The sequence below is a fragment of the Phyllopteryx taeniolatus genome, chromosome 23, assembly GCF_024500385.1.
Source record: "Phyllopteryx taeniolatus isolate TA_2022b chromosome 23, UOR_Ptae_1.2, whole genome shotgun sequence".
Classification (NCBI taxonomy): Eukaryota; Metazoa; Chordata; class Actinopteri; order Syngnathiformes; family Syngnathidae; genus Phyllopteryx; species Phyllopteryx taeniolatus.
Window position 1 is genome coordinate 6,057,902 of NC_084524.1, and position 19,343 is coordinate 6,077,244.

Genomic DNA, 19,343 nt, shown 5'->3' on the forward strand with positions numbered 1-19,343 from the left:
CATAACATGGAACAAGAAGAAGAAGAAGAGGAAGAAAAAGTACAAGAAGAAGAAGCAACGAGCTGGCGGATGCACAATGATGGAAAGTGACTCATGGCTTGAGGTTGAATTATTAATTATCTAATCTCCGCTGCTTGCCGCAAATAGACACCTCCATTTTTGGTTGCGGGTAAAGTGACTTTCTTTGTCCCTCCCAGGGAACAGTCAACATCCTCGGTCAAGAGGCCTGAATAGAAAAGGAACCTTACATGTTTATAGTTATGGGCACTGATAGTGAGGATCAATTCTCTCTCAGTGACTGTGGTTGAGTGGTTGCCTAACTGTGGGACTGACAACTAACCGGGGACCAGTTCAAGGTCAACCACTTATCAGCATTTTGCTAGAAACAAATCATCTTCAAATGATTTCAACCAAACAAAGCGAGACTTCTGTTCATTGTTAATCACAATTGATTCGAGTTGGATGAGGTCATGGTGGGCAAAGTCAAATCCGTACACGGGTCTTGTCAGGGTTCTGGCAGGCACAAGCGATCGTTGAACTTTCTGCGATCGTTTCTCTTAATTTCAAAGAAGCGTTTAATTCCAGAATGTTTGCAATGTTAAACGAAAGCAAGACTTTGATTCATTTTCTCTGGCGGACACAGCAGATGGCAACCCTTATATCCTTGGTCCAGGGACAATCTTATGCGTGTAGTTGTGGTTAGTGAGAGTGAAGTGGTCGACACGGCCGACTTTCCAGCAACCAGCATGGGCTCGGTGCCCTGTGACTGACTCGCCAGCGGTCAGATAGGATGGAAATTGGATAGGCTCCATAGAATTCATATTCACTGAAACGACCCAAAAGTCCGGACTTGAACTGGACTGCGAGTCAAGGTAATAGACCCCCGACTCTTGCTTTGGCTTGGTTCCCAAAGAGGAAGCGGCACTGATTTCTACAGGAAAACAGCGGACGGATTTGAGAGTCGCGCAAATAACGTGTTTACGCAGGCTCGGCATTTTGTCTCCTAAAGGCTCGACGGCGATTTGAAAACGAGAGCGACTACTTTATCAGAAGTGACAGGGCTTGATGCCTCTCCCTGAGATGAGAGCCCAAAGAAAAACACACATGGACGGCGTAACGAAGAGGAAAAGGTACAAACAAAAAGATGCGCTGGCAGCTCTTCAAAGCGCGCCACCGCGTGCACTACTGTTATATATGACGTGGAAGGTTGTGTTGTTCATTTTTGCCTCCTTCCTCAGATCACAGCCAGATTTAACGACTTGGTGGGCGGCAGGAGCTGCAGGCATGTCATCTGCTTCAGCCTCCACCGGTTTGCCTTTGACTTTTGGTGAGCGTCAAGTTTCTCTCCAATCGTGCTACTTTTTCCAACGTATATCCTTTGAGGAACCGGGAAGAAAAGCGTGGGCAGCTCAAAACTGTCTGCTCCTGCTGGAGGGATTTTTTACTAAAGAGTTCCACGGCACCAGTCTGAAGGGAGGCGACAAAGGCTATTCTTTATTGAAGGTAACAAGTCATTCAAAACGTCCCCTCATCCTTCACCAGCCTGGTGTAATTGTTCCACCGGTGGCGGGCGTTAATTATTCAAGTGAGGGTGGCAAGCAATCACCGCCATCCATCACCAACAACTGAGGCACTGCCCATCTAGAAACGTACCAGCTTGTGTGTGCCATTAGCAGGACGTTAACTGCATGCTACCTATCACACACACAATAGGGTATGTTGGGACACGGAAAAAATTCAACTCGTATCTCAAGGCACCACGGTATTAGTCTTTATTCTAAACAATAATTGGAGGTATTTATTTTTCTCAGGTGGAGGACACACCTGTCGACTAAATGGGGTGCAGTGTCTCTGAAAGGGTCCTCATAAGCAATCATTCAATTGAATTATGTATATGACGTATTTGGCACTCACAGAAAAAAAAAGAAATAGGGATTTTGTTCGTCTATTCCAGTCAGGTATGTGTTCTATATATTGTACACTGTTACTTACACTCTGTCCGTGCCGTAACTGCGGTAGTCCACGGCGGCCGAGACAGCCACGACGAGGGCCGGGAGCCCGTAGCCCACCAGGTAGAAGTAGCGTCGGCGCGAGTGCTCGCTCTCGAACACCTCTACCAGCAGGATGTAGAGCTGCACACCCTCCAGGAACATCCACGTGAACGCCGCCAGGAAGAAGAAGTGCAGCAGGGCAGCGAAGACGGCGCACGCGATCTGAAGGGCGCAGGTTTGAGTGGATTGAATTAAAGATGGAATTTGGGTAGCTATTATTTTATTTTGTCATCCTCTGTGTGTTGCCATGTCATGTCTTTCACCGATGATTTTCCCTCACACGGGCGAGAGGGCTGGCCCTCGATGACATCAGCATTTTTCTGTCCTCTGACTGGTTGGTCAAAGCAAAACATATCCACACACATGAATACATTTAAAAATCTTCATCTCTGGTGAGTATGATGTATTCTATTTAAATGGTTTATATTTTGTCACGCTATAAGATAAATACTGATTTGAATATGTATGTAGCCCAGTTGCCCGCTGTTATGTTGCATTTTGGTATCGTACTTATGGTTTGATTAATAGCAACGGCATAATGGTGATTTTAAGAGGTGGATCAAGTAAATCCCAAGTAAAGGCAACTGCATGGCCCGCCACTGTGTTTAGGGGAGCGGTTGTGGTGAAATGGTTACATCAGTGCCCCCTCTCTAACGTTATATAGTGCGTACATGGCCTGGACTAATTATGTGCGCAGTTGAACATTACTAGCTTATTTTGTCCCTGAAATTGATTCAATTAAATGTGTGAAGGCTTGAGTGGACATTAATTGTGCTCCGGGAGAGAGCCATGAATCGCACCCATAAAATCTTATGGTTGGCAAAAAGCATTCCCCTTTAATGCTAAGGATATTTCCTTAAGGCACTCCGAGCCGCACAGAAATGACGCGAAAGACTACCTTATCACACCCAAAAAAATATAGAATTTAAGATCACTTTGAATTTTTTTTGGTCCTGTTTTGAAGCTAGTTGCATTGTTTTGAAAAGTAAATCAAATAAATAAATATGTAATGATGTCGAAATGGTTGTTGAGGCAACATTGACAATCACAATTTAGAATAATTATTACAAAATATACAATATTGTATATTATTATTTTTATTATTGTTTACGTTATTATTATTATTATTATTATTATATTTAAAATTGCTCATTTCAAATACATCATCATTTTACATCTAATACTTTTAGTATTAGCACTTTTTTATATTCATTTAATTACATTTTATTTCTCTCACATGATGAATAAAGTATCTTTTTTACTGGTTTCCCTGTTTTTGTCAAATAAATTTAAAAATACATTAAAACAGATGCTAAAACAACTTTATTTAAGTCAGTTAGTTGTCAATAAAAAGTACCATAGTAATAATATTCCCAATATTATTATATTAATATCACACAAACACACACACACACACACACACACACACACAATGTACACACAGCACCCCATATTGAGAGAAAATATGATGATATATGCACATATATAAGTCATATATTTTTAAGATGGCTGTCTATTGTAATACTAGAGCAGCTCCAACTACCGGAGACAAATTCCTTGTGTTTTTGACATACTTGGCAAATAAAGAGCATTCTAATTCTGATCCTGATGATGATAATAATCATAATGATAATAATAATAATAATACAATAAAATAGAATGCGTTCATCTTAAAATGTCATAAAAGTACTAATCAAAAGAAAGAATAAAATATGAAAATAAAAAAGATTTAGATGTAATTTCTGACTTCAATAGCGAGATATTGGAAGGAAATAGAGGCTTGTTTCCCATGTATGGTCTTACCGGCTGGTCGGTCCGATTGATCCCGACAAGGAAGAGGGACTCGGCGATGAAGAGGCAGATGCACAGGTTCTTGTGGATGGTGTTGCGGTCGCTCTGGAGGCCGCGGAAGAAGCAGAAGGTGAAGAGGCTGACCAGCAGGCACACCAGCGAAAGGAGGATGCCCACCCAAGTGATAACATCCAGGAGCATGTCGTGAACCGGGTCCGTGCTCTGGTACGGAAAAAACAAAACCAAAAAAAACATCAAACAATCTCCTGTTATGTTGTTTCTCACCAACAGTAATGATGTCTCGAGCTGGGGCATGATTGACGATCCAAAAGTGTCGGAAATGTTGTCTCTTTATTAACTCAACTTGCAAATATGTGAAATGAAAAAGTACATTACTTTTTTACATTTTGGTGCGGAGGCGGATGATTCTAATATATGTTTCCTTGCATAAATCCTGAAAAAATATGTTTAAAAGCCAGGCACAGATTGCCTGAGGATTTCCCATCTGGATGCTCCATCATTACCTAACGACTTTCGATCACGACATTAATGGGAAAGACAGATGCCAAAATATTTTTTAAAAAGTTGTTCCCTCGTATGAAGCTTAAGGGAGTGACATCTTGATTTATTAACGAAGCATAATTACTGCATCCAAATACTACGGTCATCTTTTGAGGCGCCTTAATTTCCCAGAGGGTGAGTCCTCTTTTTCAGGCTGCTGGGCATTGATTTAAGAAAGAAGGGGGAAAAAAAAAAAAAAGTCTTCAAAAGAGAGCCATACAACAGCAAACTACCACGGATTCTGTCACATTGCCACCAAATTTTCCCCACATATACTAGACAGATGAATGATGCTAAACTGCAAAACATTTGAGTATTCCACATAGCACGTGGGCAGAGAATGGCGGTGGAGTCGGATGATTGCCAAAAAAACTCAAAGAAATTGATTTTAAAGGTCGAGTCCCCAAAACCAGTTTGACTTAGCAACATGAGCCTATCATGAGTAGACTCACAAAAGGTCTCAAGAAGCCATGCCCGAAAAGACACAGGAAGTCTGTCATTGTGGTTTGAAGCTGTCATGTTATGTTATGTTATGCTAGATCTCGGTTATCAATATGCTAATAAATAATCCCGGTTAATGATAGAATATGCATGTGGTATTGTATTAATGTTAGTATAAACATGTCCAGGTATTTACATTTACATTCACATTCAATGCTCGTGGTATTCTTCGTGTTGCTCTCGGAATTCAAACAAAAATAATAATCTTTTATAAGACTCATACGCGGCGGTTTACTGGAGTCCTAAAAATGTGTTTCGATTACGACCAAATTTGATCCATGTATAGTCCGTCGGTGTCAATGTATGTGGGCAGAGTATAGCGGGAAAGTCGCCCTAAACAATGGCTGCAGTGACAAGCTGTTTTTGCCGCCACGCTCGACAGGTGCAAGGCTGGCCGTGCTGATGCGTTGGGTGACGCTAGCTTCATAGCATTGTGAGAGCGAGGACCCCGAAGTCTCCGGGCGTAGCGAGCTGTACAAGCTCTATCGATCACACTCTCACCTTCAATTGAAAAAAAAAAAAAAAGAACGCACCGGAGGAAGGCTGCTGCAGAAACACAGCGAAGGGCAGCGAGTGTATCTACACTTTGGTGATGGATTTACTGTGAAACGATTTCTTTATTCTTGGAGGTGGATGATGGCCGCGAGCCACTATGTCTCTGCTGGGAAGGAACGGTGGTTGGAGCACGGGGGGGCGGGGGGCTAGCACAGGCGGGGTGCCAAATGATGTAATCTGCACCTCACCTCACACAAAAAAGCCTCCATGATGGGAGTCCATAGAGGGGTCTCGAAAGTGGGCGGCCGTCATTTTCTGGCATTCACTCAATATGACACAGGCCACAATGCTACTTTGGGAAATATATGGCATATACAATGAGCAACATGGAATTCAGTTGGCATTTCTGTCAGGTCGGATGTACGAAAAAGTCTCAACATGTCATGCATGAAAAAACATCGGCCATTTTGACTGATACTGACCGCAAGACTCTAAATAAAATAAATATATAAAAATAATAAAACAGCCCCCAAAGCCAGTTTGACTTTGCAAAATTATATTTGGTAGGCATGTCTATCATGAGTGGACCCACAAAAAAAAGTCTAAAAAACACATGTTTGAAAAGACACAGGTGGTCAGCCATTGTGGTTTGAAGCCGCTGTATTGGCTTGGTACTGCACGCCAGAATTTAATAAGAAAATCAAGCCCCCATATCTAGCCTGACTTAGCAACGAGATATTTTGTCGGCATGTCCATTGTGAGTAGAGCCACAAAAAAGTCTCAAAAACCCATGTTCGAAAAGACACAGGAGGTCAGCGATTTTGGGTTGAAGTCGCCAAATTGGCTCTGCACCGCACGTTAGCATTTACTGCAAAAATGTATCCCTCAAAGCCTGTCTGTCTTAGCAATATGAAATCTGGTTGGAACCTCTGTCATGTGCAGACACTCAAAGTCTCACGAAGTCATGACCAAAGAAAGTCCGCCATTTTGTTTTGAAGTGGTCAATTGGCTTGGTACTGCCCTCTACAATTTATCCGAAAAAGTATCCGCCAAAGCAAGTTTGTATTAGCAACATTAAATTTGGTTGGAACCTCTGTCGTGATTAAACGTCAGATAAACAAAAGAGTGTCAAGAAGCTATGACTGAAAACTTAAGACACAGAAAGTCAGGCATTTTGGTTCGAAACGGCAATTTTTAGGAATCCTTTAAAAGTAAGCTTTTGTCTGATTGGCCCGTTTTTCTACATCGTGTAAGCGTATCCCCTGTGGATGCATAAACAAATCCAGCGTAAACATAACTGCGTCTTCCAGATTATGTCTCTCTTCCCTTCGGAATGATCGGGTTTCGGCGTGTGCGATGCGAACGCTTTTGATGTGACGCCGACGGCGATAACCTTGAGTCCCCGTCTCCGAGCCTTGAGACGTAAGCGCGACAAGATGTTTGAAATTGGTGATAAATAATCACGTTTGGCCGCGAGACTTAGAGCTCTTTTAAGATTCCTCACTCCGAGACATGGTCGACAGGCGTTGGGTGAATGTCAAACAACAAACCACGCAGCGGAAGCTTCCTTATTCACCAGGAGCTGCTTTGAACGGCCCTATTTTTAAACCTATCAAATATGGCTGCTTTTGAATTTAAATGCTCCATTTATGACCATTTGTGACGATGGCTGCGTATTATCTTCTTAATCTTATTATAGACAATAATGTGAACTGTCGATTGCAGGGAGGCGTTTATTTTTCAGCGGATGACGCACCTGGTGACTAACGGAGAATGGCGACTGTTTGAGTAAATGCGGTACAGTGGGTACGGGAAGTATTCAGACCCCCTTCAATTTTTCACTCTTTGTTATATTGCAAGTACAGGGATATCCTGGACGAAAACCTTCGCCAGAGTGCTCAGGAACTCAGACTGGGCAGAAGGTTCACACAGCTAAAATAACGAAGGAGTGGTTTTCAGAACTTTTTAAATTGAAATGCTCCATTTGTGACAATGGCCCTTTGAAATTGACTCAAGAAATCTAGCTCAGGTAGAATAGGCCCGGAGGGAGGTGCGACGCCACCACTAAGTGTCACTGTTCTCGACGAACCAGTAAGTCTAAATCAGTGGCACATCCCACCAGATGATGGAGAGGGTGATATTTGGGGAGCATCCATCACTGTCGTCGCCGGAGTATCTCCACTGTGGCGGCGTTGGAGCGAGGCGGCGACGCCAAAGGACAGTCAAGGTCGCCTTTGTTTGCGAGTACGTTGGAGGCGGCGATGACAAGAAGGTGAGGACGGCAAAAGGTGCGCAGTGTCGGTACGGAACATGGATGCCCTCCCGACAGCTGTTCCGCCCGTCATAAATCTGCAGCCTCGAGTCACAAGACTCCTGGCTGTATTTCAAGCCCGTACAGGCAGATTTACGTGTTGCCAATTGGATTGGCTTCATGCTGAGAGCGAGCCTTTGAGCTAGAAAAGATGACTTCCTTTTCATCGCGCCACAATCTGCAAACGGAACGCTTTGGTCTCCAAACGCCTACCTCCATTATTGTTATAATGAGGACCAATACCAATTATGTCACACGTACTTTTGGGTGGAAATAGCTCGGACGGCACTGCTTGTAAACAAACCCTTTTATGTCATTATGTCATCGGACCAAGGCCGAGCGAAAATGGAAAACGGCTTAAATGATGATTTTCTTCTCCAGCACTGTAGTTTGAATGTGTGAATTGTCAGTCGCAAAGATGTTTCGTGAGGTCAATTGCTTCCAGGGGAGCCCGTTATGTACATTTCAACAGGTAAATTGATTAAAAAATAGACGCTGTGGAAATTCAGACACGGTCAATGTGATCAATGATGGACTGACCGATTGATTTTCGGTTGCTTGGATTAATAGAACAGAATTATAATGACAACTGTTATACCGTATTACCTAAGATCGTGTCCGTTCCTTTAGTAGACACCATGGCCCAAGTATGCTTAAAAAAAAAAAAAAAAAAAGAAGTGGTGTAGAGAGTTCACTTTTTTACGTGAACTCCAAGTCTTTGAATGTGGTCACTGATGTTGCTAGTTTTATTGGCTCCTGGAGCTTGTTCCAGATGCGTGCGGCATAGATGCAAAAAGCTGCCTTCCATTGCCTAGTGTTGCTCTGAGGAATGATTAGACAGCAGTTGCTAGCAGGTCTTAGCGGTCTTGGCAGAGTGTAATTGATGAGCATGTCAGTTATGTGCTGAGGTGCAAGGCCATGTAAAGCTTTATAAACTAGGAGCCGGACTTGAAAATCAATTCTTGTCTTGATGGGGAACAGGTGTAGTGTTTTAAGTTTCGGTGAGATGTGTTGCAATTTCTTTGTGTCAGTGAGAATACTAGCAGCTGCATTTTCAATTAACTAGTCTGTGAACACTTGATTTTAGGAGTCCAGTGAGTAAACCATTATAAAATAATCTGCTTGTTATTAATGAGTGGATTAATTTCTCTGAATAATATGAGTTTAACAGTACACCTCTTTATTTGAAAAATGTTTTCAGATGGTAAAATGCTGATCTTGTGATGTAGTTGATTTTGAAATTAACATTATCGTCAACCATTAGACTAAGATTCCTTGCTTCAATTTTACTTCCAATGATGGGAATTTATGATGTGCTGTAATTTTATATCTGTGAGCCTGTGCTTCGAATAATTTTTTTCATTTTTTTCTGTATTAAGTTGTAAAAAGCTATCAGTCTTCCATTGGTTAATATCATTGCTACACTGTATGAGGGACTGTATACGAGAGAATGGAGTGAAATGTAAAGCTGTGAGTCATCTGCATCCATCCATCCATTTTCTGTACCACTTATCCTCACTAGGGTCGCGGGCCACGTTATGGTAATTTATGTTATATAATTTATGTTGGGCGGTACGGTGGGCGACTGGTTAGCACATCTGCCTCACAGTTCTGAGGACTGGGGTTCAAATCCCGGCCCCGCCTGTGTGGAGCTTGCATGTTCTCCCCGTGCCTGCGGGGGTTTTCTCCGGGCATTCCGGTTTCCTCCCACATCCCAAAAACATGCATGGTAGGTTGTTTGAGGACTCTAAATTCCCCTTAGAATGTGTGAATGTATGTGCGAATGGTTGTTTGTTAATATGTGCCCTGCAATTGGCTGGCGACCAGTTCAGGGTGTACCCTGCCTCTCGCCCGAAGTTAGCTGGGATAGGCTCCAGCACGCCCGGGACCCTGGTGAGGATAAAGCGGTACAGAAGATGGATGGATGGATAATTTATGTTGACATATGACTTGAGGAAATGGAAGGATATAAAGAGAGAATAACAGTGGGGCAAGAGTTGACCCTTGTGGGACCCCACATGTGATGTTCTTCCTGTGGGATCCGAACTCCCCAATAGACACGAACTAATACCTGCCATGTAAGTAGGTTTTGAACCAGTTTAGAACTGGGCCGGTTAAACTGATGCACCATTCAATCCGCTTTAGTCGGATTTTATGATCAATCGTGTCAAAAGCTTTGATGACAGCTGTTTTAAGTGATGCAGGAAACGCACCTGACTTCATGATTTCTAGGACCTCTGGTGCTAACCAGTAAAAGGTTTTAGTTGGGAGGCAATCCAAGCAGTAGGTGGAGGACGTGAGCTGACAAACAATAAAAAGTTCTGTTAGCTCTAAGCCATCAAAGTGTGCCATGAGTTTGAAAAGTTTGGATGGTTCAATTCTTCTTTGGATATTTGGGCACTGTGACGCTTTGTGTAATAGCAGTGATTTTGTTTTTGAAGAGTGAGGGAAATTTTTCGCAAGAAAACATTTTTGATGGGAAGGCAGATGGTGGATTGATAAATTTGTCAACAATGACGAAAAGTATTATTATAATTACTAATATATTCATTTATTATTTTAGATAACAAAGACTGTCTAGCCTGTTTAATTGCTCTGTCCCCTTCATTCAGTTTTACTTTGTAAATGTCATTATGAACTAACGTTTGTTTTTCTCCACTGTCTCTCCACATAATTTATCGATGGGATGAAAAAAAATGCCTCCCTCAAACAGATGTTTGTTTGTTTTGTTTCTGTTCTGTTTTCTGAGAAATATACAAAGGGAGAATTTGATCTGACGCTATGAGGCTAACAAGCGTTAACTGTTGAATGGCAGTGCTTTCCGTAACTCCTACCTTGACTTCCATGTGGGCCATGAGGACGGCAAAGTTGGTGAGGTGGGTGCAGGAGCAGGTGGTGTGCGTCCTGTTGGTGCCCAGCAAGCGGCAGTCCTGCGTGGACCAGTAGCCGGTCATGGTGCGCTTGGAGTAGCTCCAGAACGAACAGTTGGGGTTAAAGTTTTCCTTGGATTGCTGTGGGAGAATGGGCAATTTGTGAAAAGAAGCTTTTGAAGATGTCAACCCCGTTATGTCGTCTTAGAAAGTTGAACCCCACTGTTGAATTGTTGGTTTTAGTGACCCGTCAAATAGTTTCGGTAGGCCTTCTGTTTGTGTATTTTTTTTGTTTGTTACATTTCAAAATATTTTAGGACAATCACTTGTTTCATGTAGTCATTATTTATTTAATATTGAATAAATAAAATATATTTTATTGCAATATGTGCCCTGCGATTGGCTGGCGACCAGTTCAGTACTCTCGCCCGTAGATAGCTGGGATAGGCTCCAGCAAGCCCGCGACCCTCGTGAGGAAAAGCGGTGAAGAAAATGGATGGATGGATGGATGCAAAAGATAAATTGTTATATTTTTGTTTTTAATGATTTTATGAGGACAATTGATGTAATTTTTGAATCAATTATATATATGTTTTTCTTTTTCCACATTTTCCACATGTATTCAGTCATATTTTCAAAAGACTAATTCAGGACAGTTTCTTATTTCACATGTTATTTAATGACATATTTAATATCTGAATGATATTTGACTTTGTTCTGACTTTGTTGACATTTTTAGACTATTGCTTGTTTTAACTGTGCCGTATGTTTAAAAATGTATTACATTTGCATTTTTTTTTTTATAATAACATGACTTATATTTGATTTTGTTTTAGGATTTAAAATAATCCCCAATTTTAACTATTGACACAAAATTATGTTTTTTTAAAATAAATAGGTAATGTACAAAAACACAGTACTTGTCTTATGTATTTATTATTTAATTGAATATATTTCTAAATTGCTAATTATATGTCTTATTTTGTTTAGTTTTTAAGTTTTAATAAAACATTTGAATTCCCACAAATGTTTTAATGATTCAAATAATTGTAATTATTAATTTAAACTATTCGTTTGTTACTTCTTATCAGAATAATGCACTGTTTAAAATGAACACGTAATAAATACATTTGAAAAGCAATTCAATTCCCCTTCTTCACGTGATGTCCACTTGCGTACCTGCAGGTGTCTGATGGTAAAGATGACCGGGTCGGAAAGGTAGACTTTATTCGCGTCCTTGTTGATAGCGGCCGTGATCACAGGCGAGTTGACGATGACTGAATAATTGGCCGCCATGACATCACTGTCCAACTTCATGCTGGTGTTCTCCGTGGACAAGTACATGCCGATGTGCTTGTACAGCACAAAAGCGATCCGGATCTCGCCTGTGAAAGGGCAAAGAACACTGCACCTCAGAACGGAGCTTACTTTTAATCTCGCACACCCCCGGCAGCAAACACTACAGTTTGGTGTTAATTCCTGGTTTAAAGCAGCCTTTCCTAGACATTTTAAGAGGCACACACATTCTAAATTACATTTTTAATCTCACTCACCCTCTAGTGCACATGCCACAGTTTGGAAATGTTTGGTCTAAAGCAGCCAGTTCCAAACATTGCCAGCAATTTTAGAGCATTTTGACTGATCTTTCTATATCCACAGAATAGTGTTGTATGGTGATACAAGCTACCAAAAGAAAGAATAGACAGAAAAGTTTATTTCTATCTTTTTTAATTTTTTAGTAATCAAGAGTAGAACATTGGTTGCTTTCACCCAAAACACCTGTTCCGGGTCAAAAAGTGGAGACAACGAGGTTTTTGTGAAAATAAATATGTAAGCACAACAAAGACTTTGATGCCAGTATTTTCTTGGCTTTTGTGACACCTCAAACAATGAAACAATTAAAACAAGGCTAAGAAAAGTGTTCTGGTGGCAAAATAATGGTTTATTTTGAGATATATAACTGTAAAACGTGCTGTGGGCAACGCTGAATCACCGTGTGACTCAAGTTGAACATCAGTGGCTTTTTTACATGGCGTTCTTCATCTTTTTTCACCATTGCGACAAACACTTTCTACTAACTTTGATGACATATAAACTGTGTTGAGACCATACATATACATATTCTAATCGACAGTGAGGTTCCTAAACTTGTCTGACTTCCAACGTGTCGGCATTTCTCTCCCAAACCGAAATTCACCCCGTAATCCTAATCTATAGAAAAACTGGGTTGATCTCAAATCTAAAGCAATGCAATGGCGCCATCTATAGGGGTCTGTTAGGTGTTACAGTGGTTGACAAACTTGATATTCACAGACAAACTGGGCGAGACCCTCCTCTACTACAATCCGCTGAAAAATAGACTTGACGTATATACTCGTCGATGGCAGTGAAGTGTTGGATTCCAGTTGACACACATAAACGTCCATGCCAGTGAATGAGTTATTCATGAGGCATGATCAAAACAATATTACAAACAATTCAATTTTAACCTTGCGCACCCCCTGGACGAAAAACCATTTGCACATTTGACATAGAATCCCTGGACAAAGACTAGTGTGAAAACACGAGCTCATCGTGTCCTCATCAAATCCCTGAAAGCAAGCGTTGTTAACACCAGACTGCAAAGATATGCACGGTTAAACTGCTCACAGTAAGACCAGTGTCACCGAGGCAATTCTGTGTGTTGACAACAACAACAAAAATGGAAAAACCATCTTTACATCAACAAACCATTTCTTGAAATTGCACGTTGTGGCGACCACTGGTAATTTGGTTCCGGTGAAAAAAGAGCCATTTTCCTTGTTGATCATCTCCTCCCTGGCTCATTCATTCATATTCGTCCCCCAACTCCTGGCTCCATCTCACTTTTCAACAGCAAAGTTACCCCCCCCCCCCCCGCTGCGACTTCGATCGCTCAGCTAGATGAAAGGAAAACAATTTGGGTCATATAGCATAGGGAAATATATCCCGCCGGCCTGCTTTAACGATGGCTACAGACGCAGGCTTTTTATCGTCCCACTGAGTGGTGACTGCATTTGCATTGAATTCTAAAAATTGCATTGTTGCTGTATGTAAGCACCTCATTTGCACACTGGAAGGTAGACCGCATTTTTGTGCATCCATGTGCATTCAAGTCTAATTATTAGATTACAAGGTGGCTAAAATGAACGACTGCAGTGTTGAACATCAAGGCACCACATGACTGTCGTGCTGCTATTATGCCAAGATATTGAATGTATGTATACATACGACCGCCAAAATCTGCGGATAACTGAGGGCCATTATAATTGTATTGATTTTTCTTTAAATATAAATGTTTTAAGATAAAAAAAAATTATTGAGCAAGCGGGGGTAAACTACCACTAAGCGTTTTTGGGGTTGGTCAACTCTCCCAAGAAAAAACACAAAGAATAAAAAAATAAAAAATGGAATATATATACTGTCAAACTCAAGGCCCGGGGGTCATATGTGGCCCACCACTTAACTTTATGTGGCCCGTGAAAACTACTGTGGTTCTTGTTAAAATCTGTACAAAAATGTCAAATCGTCATTTGTAATAACAAAAATAATGCTGAGCTATTGCAAGCCTTTTTTGGTTAGTAACTTGAACAATAGTTGAATAAACTATTATCCTTGACTTCTAATTTAAAAACTAGTTATCCATGAATTTGTCATGTAATGTATAACTATGGTTTCACAGTTATAACGGCCCTCTGAGGGAAACCGTACCAATAATGTGGCCCGTGACAAAAAGGTTTGACACCCCTGAAAGTATAGAGAGTATAGGATATGACACGATACAATATTATTTGGCCGACATGGTGAACGACTGGTTAGCACATCTGCCTCACAGTTCTGGAGACCGGGATTCAAATCCCAGCCCCGCCTGTGTGGAGGTTGCATGTTCTCCCGTGCCTGCGTGGGTTTTCTCTGCGCACTCGGGTTTCCTCCCACATCCCAAAAACATGCGTGGTAGGTTGACTAAAGACTCTAAATTGGCCGTAGGTGTGAATGTGAGTGCAAATGGTTGTTTTTTTCCATGTGCCCTGCGATTGGCTGGCGACCGGTTCAGGGTGTACCCCGCGTCCCGCCCGAAGATAGCTGGGATAGGCTCCAGCACGCCTGCGACCCTAGTGAGGATAAGCGGTAAGTAAAATGGATGGATGGATGATAACATTAAAACTCAGTACAATATGGTACCACGTGATACAACTAGATAGGGCAGGATACAAATACAATCGGGCACGATCGGCTCGGATCCAAAAGGCAAAAGGTACTTGCCATTTCTCCCATGCTGCTTCAGCGTGTTGGCCGACAGTTGGATGGAGCTGCCCTGTCCGCCCGTTTGGGGAAATTTCAGGTCAGGCAAATTCCCGTCGGTGCTCATCCGTGCAACCTCCAACTCTGCGCACACAGTTGAGCCTGAATTGTTTGAGGAAATCCATTGAATTGTTTGAGGAATGTCTATTTGAGGGAGTTCTTTATTTGGCTTCAGTGGATGACGTACGCATGACTGACTGCGGCAAGGCATCCTCAAAATCTGTCTACTTCTATTCAGCATCAGCCCTATGGCGCTTGCGTGAAAAAATGCTTGAGGCTAACATGCTAATCTGTAGGAATCTGTGGCCGAGACTCGTGCGCCCAAGAGCAGACAAAGGGCACCCATTTCTCATTTCTCCCAAAAATGGATCGATAAGGATAATGATGGATAAAGTCGCAGTAATCACCGATGCTGTAATGGGCCACCTTATTCTGGTTATGTAAGGCGTGGTACAGCGCAAACAAGAGAGGCGAGGCCTAGTAAACATGTCGCCGACGCATAATTAACAAGCGTACCGGCACGAGCTGTTAAGTCTCCCCCGGGTCGAGCCGCTGTCGTCTCGTTCACCTTCGGAACGAGCCTGGATTCGCCCTAATGCCCAGATGAATTGTGTGGCGGATATAATAAAATCCATTTTATTAATTCGCCTCGCTGTCACTTCCCTACTCGTCACAAGACCTATATTTCATATTTTTAGGTTGCCATGGTAGCGGGGGGCTGAAAGCTCAGAGAGGAGGGTGATGCTAAATTCTCTCGCGAGAAGATTCAAGGTTGAAACTTGTATTATTTCCACCATGGAAATGATCACTCATAATGATCAATTATTATGTGCTATATGGGCTATCTGTTATCTGTCTATCTATTTGTTAGCCCGTTAATGGCGTTTTCCATAATGTGTTCGCATTAAGCTAGCGGGGCATTGCATCAGTTTGGGTGGAAGTGGCGACTAATTGGGTGTCGAATATCTGAGGAAATATTTTCAGTGTACATGGGTCTTCATGATCAGTGATGATGAAAACTGGAGGTGTCTATTTGAGGGAGGCGTTCATTTTTTTTTTCAGTAAGTGGCGCTTTGCTACTCACGTATGTTGTCAGTGTTCTCCTGCACTATGTCAGTCTTGAGCAGGTTGTCTGCGAGTATGAAGGCTCCCTGCTCGACTGTGTCCAGCAAAGTGGTGGCGGCCCGCAGCTGCTCGCCCGCGCTCAGTTCGCGCCACGCTGTCTGTGCCTGTGGCTGGAGCAAATTGTTCACCGTCTCCACCATGGCCTGAAAGTGTTAAGAATTAAAGGTAAGGTCTTAATGAGAGAAATTGCCATTTTTGTGATAATCTTTACCAGTAAATTGTACCAGTTTTTTTCAATTGATTTTTTTCTCGGTTACTTGTGGTTTATCCCCACTTATTCAAGAATTTTGGGGTTTCAAAAAAAAATTTGATAAAAAAATGATAATGGCACTCAATTATCTGCGGATTTTCACTATTCGCGTGGGTCCACTGTACTTTATAAAAAATAGAAATGACATAATTAAATAGATTGTAAAGAATAAAACAGTTTATGCATCATGATTTAATGCTTCAATTCAATTCATTGTGCTGTGCCTTCTGGTGTGCCCGCCTTGGCCACATGGGGGCAGTATAAGACAATCATACAGACAAACGAATGAGTCACGAAGATTCCATTGTGTGTTAGCATTAAGCTAGTGGGGGCATTCTTAAGGCAATGTTGTTTGGTTGTTTGAAATACACAGCATGTAATTCTCATTGTTTTATACTTAGTTTTAGGGTCAAATTGAACTGGGAGTGGCAATAAACAGCTTGAAGCCTGTTGTTTGATGAATTGTTCGCATCCTGCCAGACAGCTGCTCATTCTGAATGAACAGAGGTGAATTCACTGCCTCGGCAAAGCATTACGTCGGGTACTCGTATGTCAAGGCACCGCTGTTCTGTAAAACCCCATCAAACACAAATCCGCGACACAGTGGGGGTTTCACTGTACACGCTTGACTGTGTAGGAAATATAAACCAACAAATGCAATTATTAAAGCTGTAAATGAAGCAAAAGCCGCTCAGAAGACAGAAGTTCCAACGAAACGCGGCTCTCGGCGGGGGTTTTTAATGGCCATGATGAATTCTATTCCGTGCTGACATTCCCGTCACATAAAAAGCACTCGGGTGAAAAATGCCACGGCGTTGCGGCGCGGTAGCCGGCAGCTGAAGCGGCCATTTACCGCCGGCATAACTATCCGGCGTGAGCCTCTGCCGCTGGTTAACGCCGGCGAGCGTCCATTACGCCCCGCTTTAATCAACAACAATGCTGGCGCGGGTAAAGCGGGGGAACAAACCGGAACATTTGCAAGACAAGATGAAAAATTAAGACCCATTAAAGATTTAAAAATGCCAATGGCGATATTTGAGCATTGAATGCTAATAGGATGAGAGCACGCTGTTCATTCCAATGGGGGCGAATGACTGTACATGTTGGGGAGAAAGAACTCTGGCATTCCCTTTGCTCTTCTTCATTAACCAACCTCATACACACAAGACAGAAATGATTTATTTAACTGGATTTTTATTTTGTATTTTTTTAAATCAACCCATTACAAAATGGACTTTGGGGAATGGCTTTGAAAATGAAGTCAAAGGTGATAAGCAGAATCGTTCACTAGGCTATCAAATGAATGCCTGATCAGAACAGGTTGAAAAGTGAAGGAAAGCAGCCTGGCGAGCCCTCATACTGATCGCTTTGAGGATTGTTTCAGAAAGTGCAACTAATAAAATGAGATTTTTCCAGCAAAGAGTACAAGGCGTTTATTCAAGAGAAGGCGGTCATTTAAAAAAAATATTATTGTATCAATATACTGTATAATTTACCTGTCCCATTAAATACATTTAAAATAATTCATTCATTCAATTTCCTCCGCTTATGTAAGGTCGGGTCGCGGGGGCAGCAGCCTCAGGAGGGAAGTCCAGACTTCCCTCTCCCCAGCCACTTCCTCCAGCTCTTCCGAGGGGATCCTGAGGCGTTCCCAGGCCAGTCGAGAGACATAGCATGTCTCTCCAGCATGTCCTGGGTCGTCCCCGGGGTCTCCTCCCGGTGGGTCGTGCCCGGAACACCTCACCCGGGAGACATCCGGGAGGCATCCTAATCAGATGTCCCACACCTGCATGGCGCCTCTCACCGTGGGCAACTCCAGAGTGGAAGAGAGTACAACCCCTCTCAAGAGGACTGGTACCAGAGCCCAAGCTGTGTTTGGAGGCGAGCCCGACTATATCTAGTCGGAACTTCTCGACCTCACACACCAGCTCGGGCTCCTTCCCTGCCAGAGAGGTGACATTCCACGGCCCTAGAGCCAGCTTCTGTAGCCGGGGATCGGATTGCCAAGGTCCCCGCCTTCGGCCACCGCCCAGCTCGCACTGCACCCGACCGCAGCTCGCACTGCACCCGACCGCTATGGCCCCTCCCACCTGCCACGGCTAAAATTCATTGGCGGGTGTTAATGATTAGCCCTGAATGTCATTATTGCCATTGTCATACCAGTTGTACAAGGTACGGGTGATGCATGATTATTTTTTCTTCCTGCAGTGGGACATTTATTTGAGGTGCGACCCTATTTCAGGATCATTGTAGCACCAATCTGGAAGCATTGCAACCCCGCCGACAGCAGCACGACACCTCTGTAACACGGATGTAATGATTCATTATTTGCAGCTCGTCTCCAATCACACTTTACGCGCGAGAGGCGCAGGTTGGCTTGCTCTCGATTAAAGAGGCTTTTTTTTTTTTTTTTTTTTTTACACCGCGCTGCCAGATAACTGACATTTGCCTTGCCTTTGTTCTCCACAGCAAGAAATAAACGCCTCGAATGGGAGATGATGGACGTACAGACCGAGTTTGTGTTGGTTGTCGTGCAGATAACACACCGCGGTGCGTAACGCCTACAAATGTCTCATTGAAACCAGACAATGACATCTTCATGATCATTCATTCATTGAATATTATTTGATTTCTTTTCAATCGTAGTCGCTAAACTGTGGCACCGGTTCAAATAAAATAAATTAAATGTAAATAAAATTCAATTCAATCAGTATAATTGAATGTACCGGTATATCATAAAAAAAACATCATGTAGTATTTTATTCGTTGTATTATTATTTTATATTTATAATTATACGGAATTTAAATGAATGAATTAAAATAAAACAGAGCAAAATGAATTTCATACAATAAAATACAATAATACAATGAAATAACATTTTAATTAATCTAAATAAAATGGATAAGTATAAAATAAATTCATAATAAAATGTATTACAGTATTTAGCATTCTATTATTTATATCATTCTATATTTATGTAACTATATAATATATACAAATAAAATAAAACTGATCAAATAACATTACAATTAAATCAATTCAAATACATTAAAATAAATTTGAATTG

At 42.0% G+C, this 19,343-nt stretch overlaps 1 protein-coding gene across 16 annotated transcripts in view; it reads right to left on the bottom strand.

Moving 5' to 3' along the window:
• Window positions 1–19,343, bottom strand: part of LOC133472857 (adhesion G protein-coupled receptor L3-like) — a 140,126-nt gene that overhangs the window by 18,753 nt on the left and 102,030 nt on the right. For all 16 annotated transcript variants that reach the window (XM_061764309.1, XM_061764313.1, XM_061764311.1 and 13 more), the window contains 6 exons: window positions 15,985–16,168; window positions 14,862–14,984; window positions 11,760–11,965; window positions 10,545–10,721; window positions 3,855–4,064; window positions 1,993–2,213 (listed from right to left, as the gene is read on the bottom strand). In XM_061764309.1, the coding sequence (XP_061620293.1) occupies window positions 1,993–2,213; window positions 3,855–4,064; window positions 10,545–10,721; window positions 11,760–11,965; window positions 14,862–14,984; window positions 15,985–16,168 (1,121 nt within the window). The remainder of the gene's footprint in view (window positions 1–1,992; window positions 2,214–3,854; window positions 4,065–10,544; window positions 10,722–11,759; window positions 11,966–14,861; window positions 14,985–15,984; window positions 16,169–19,343) is intronic.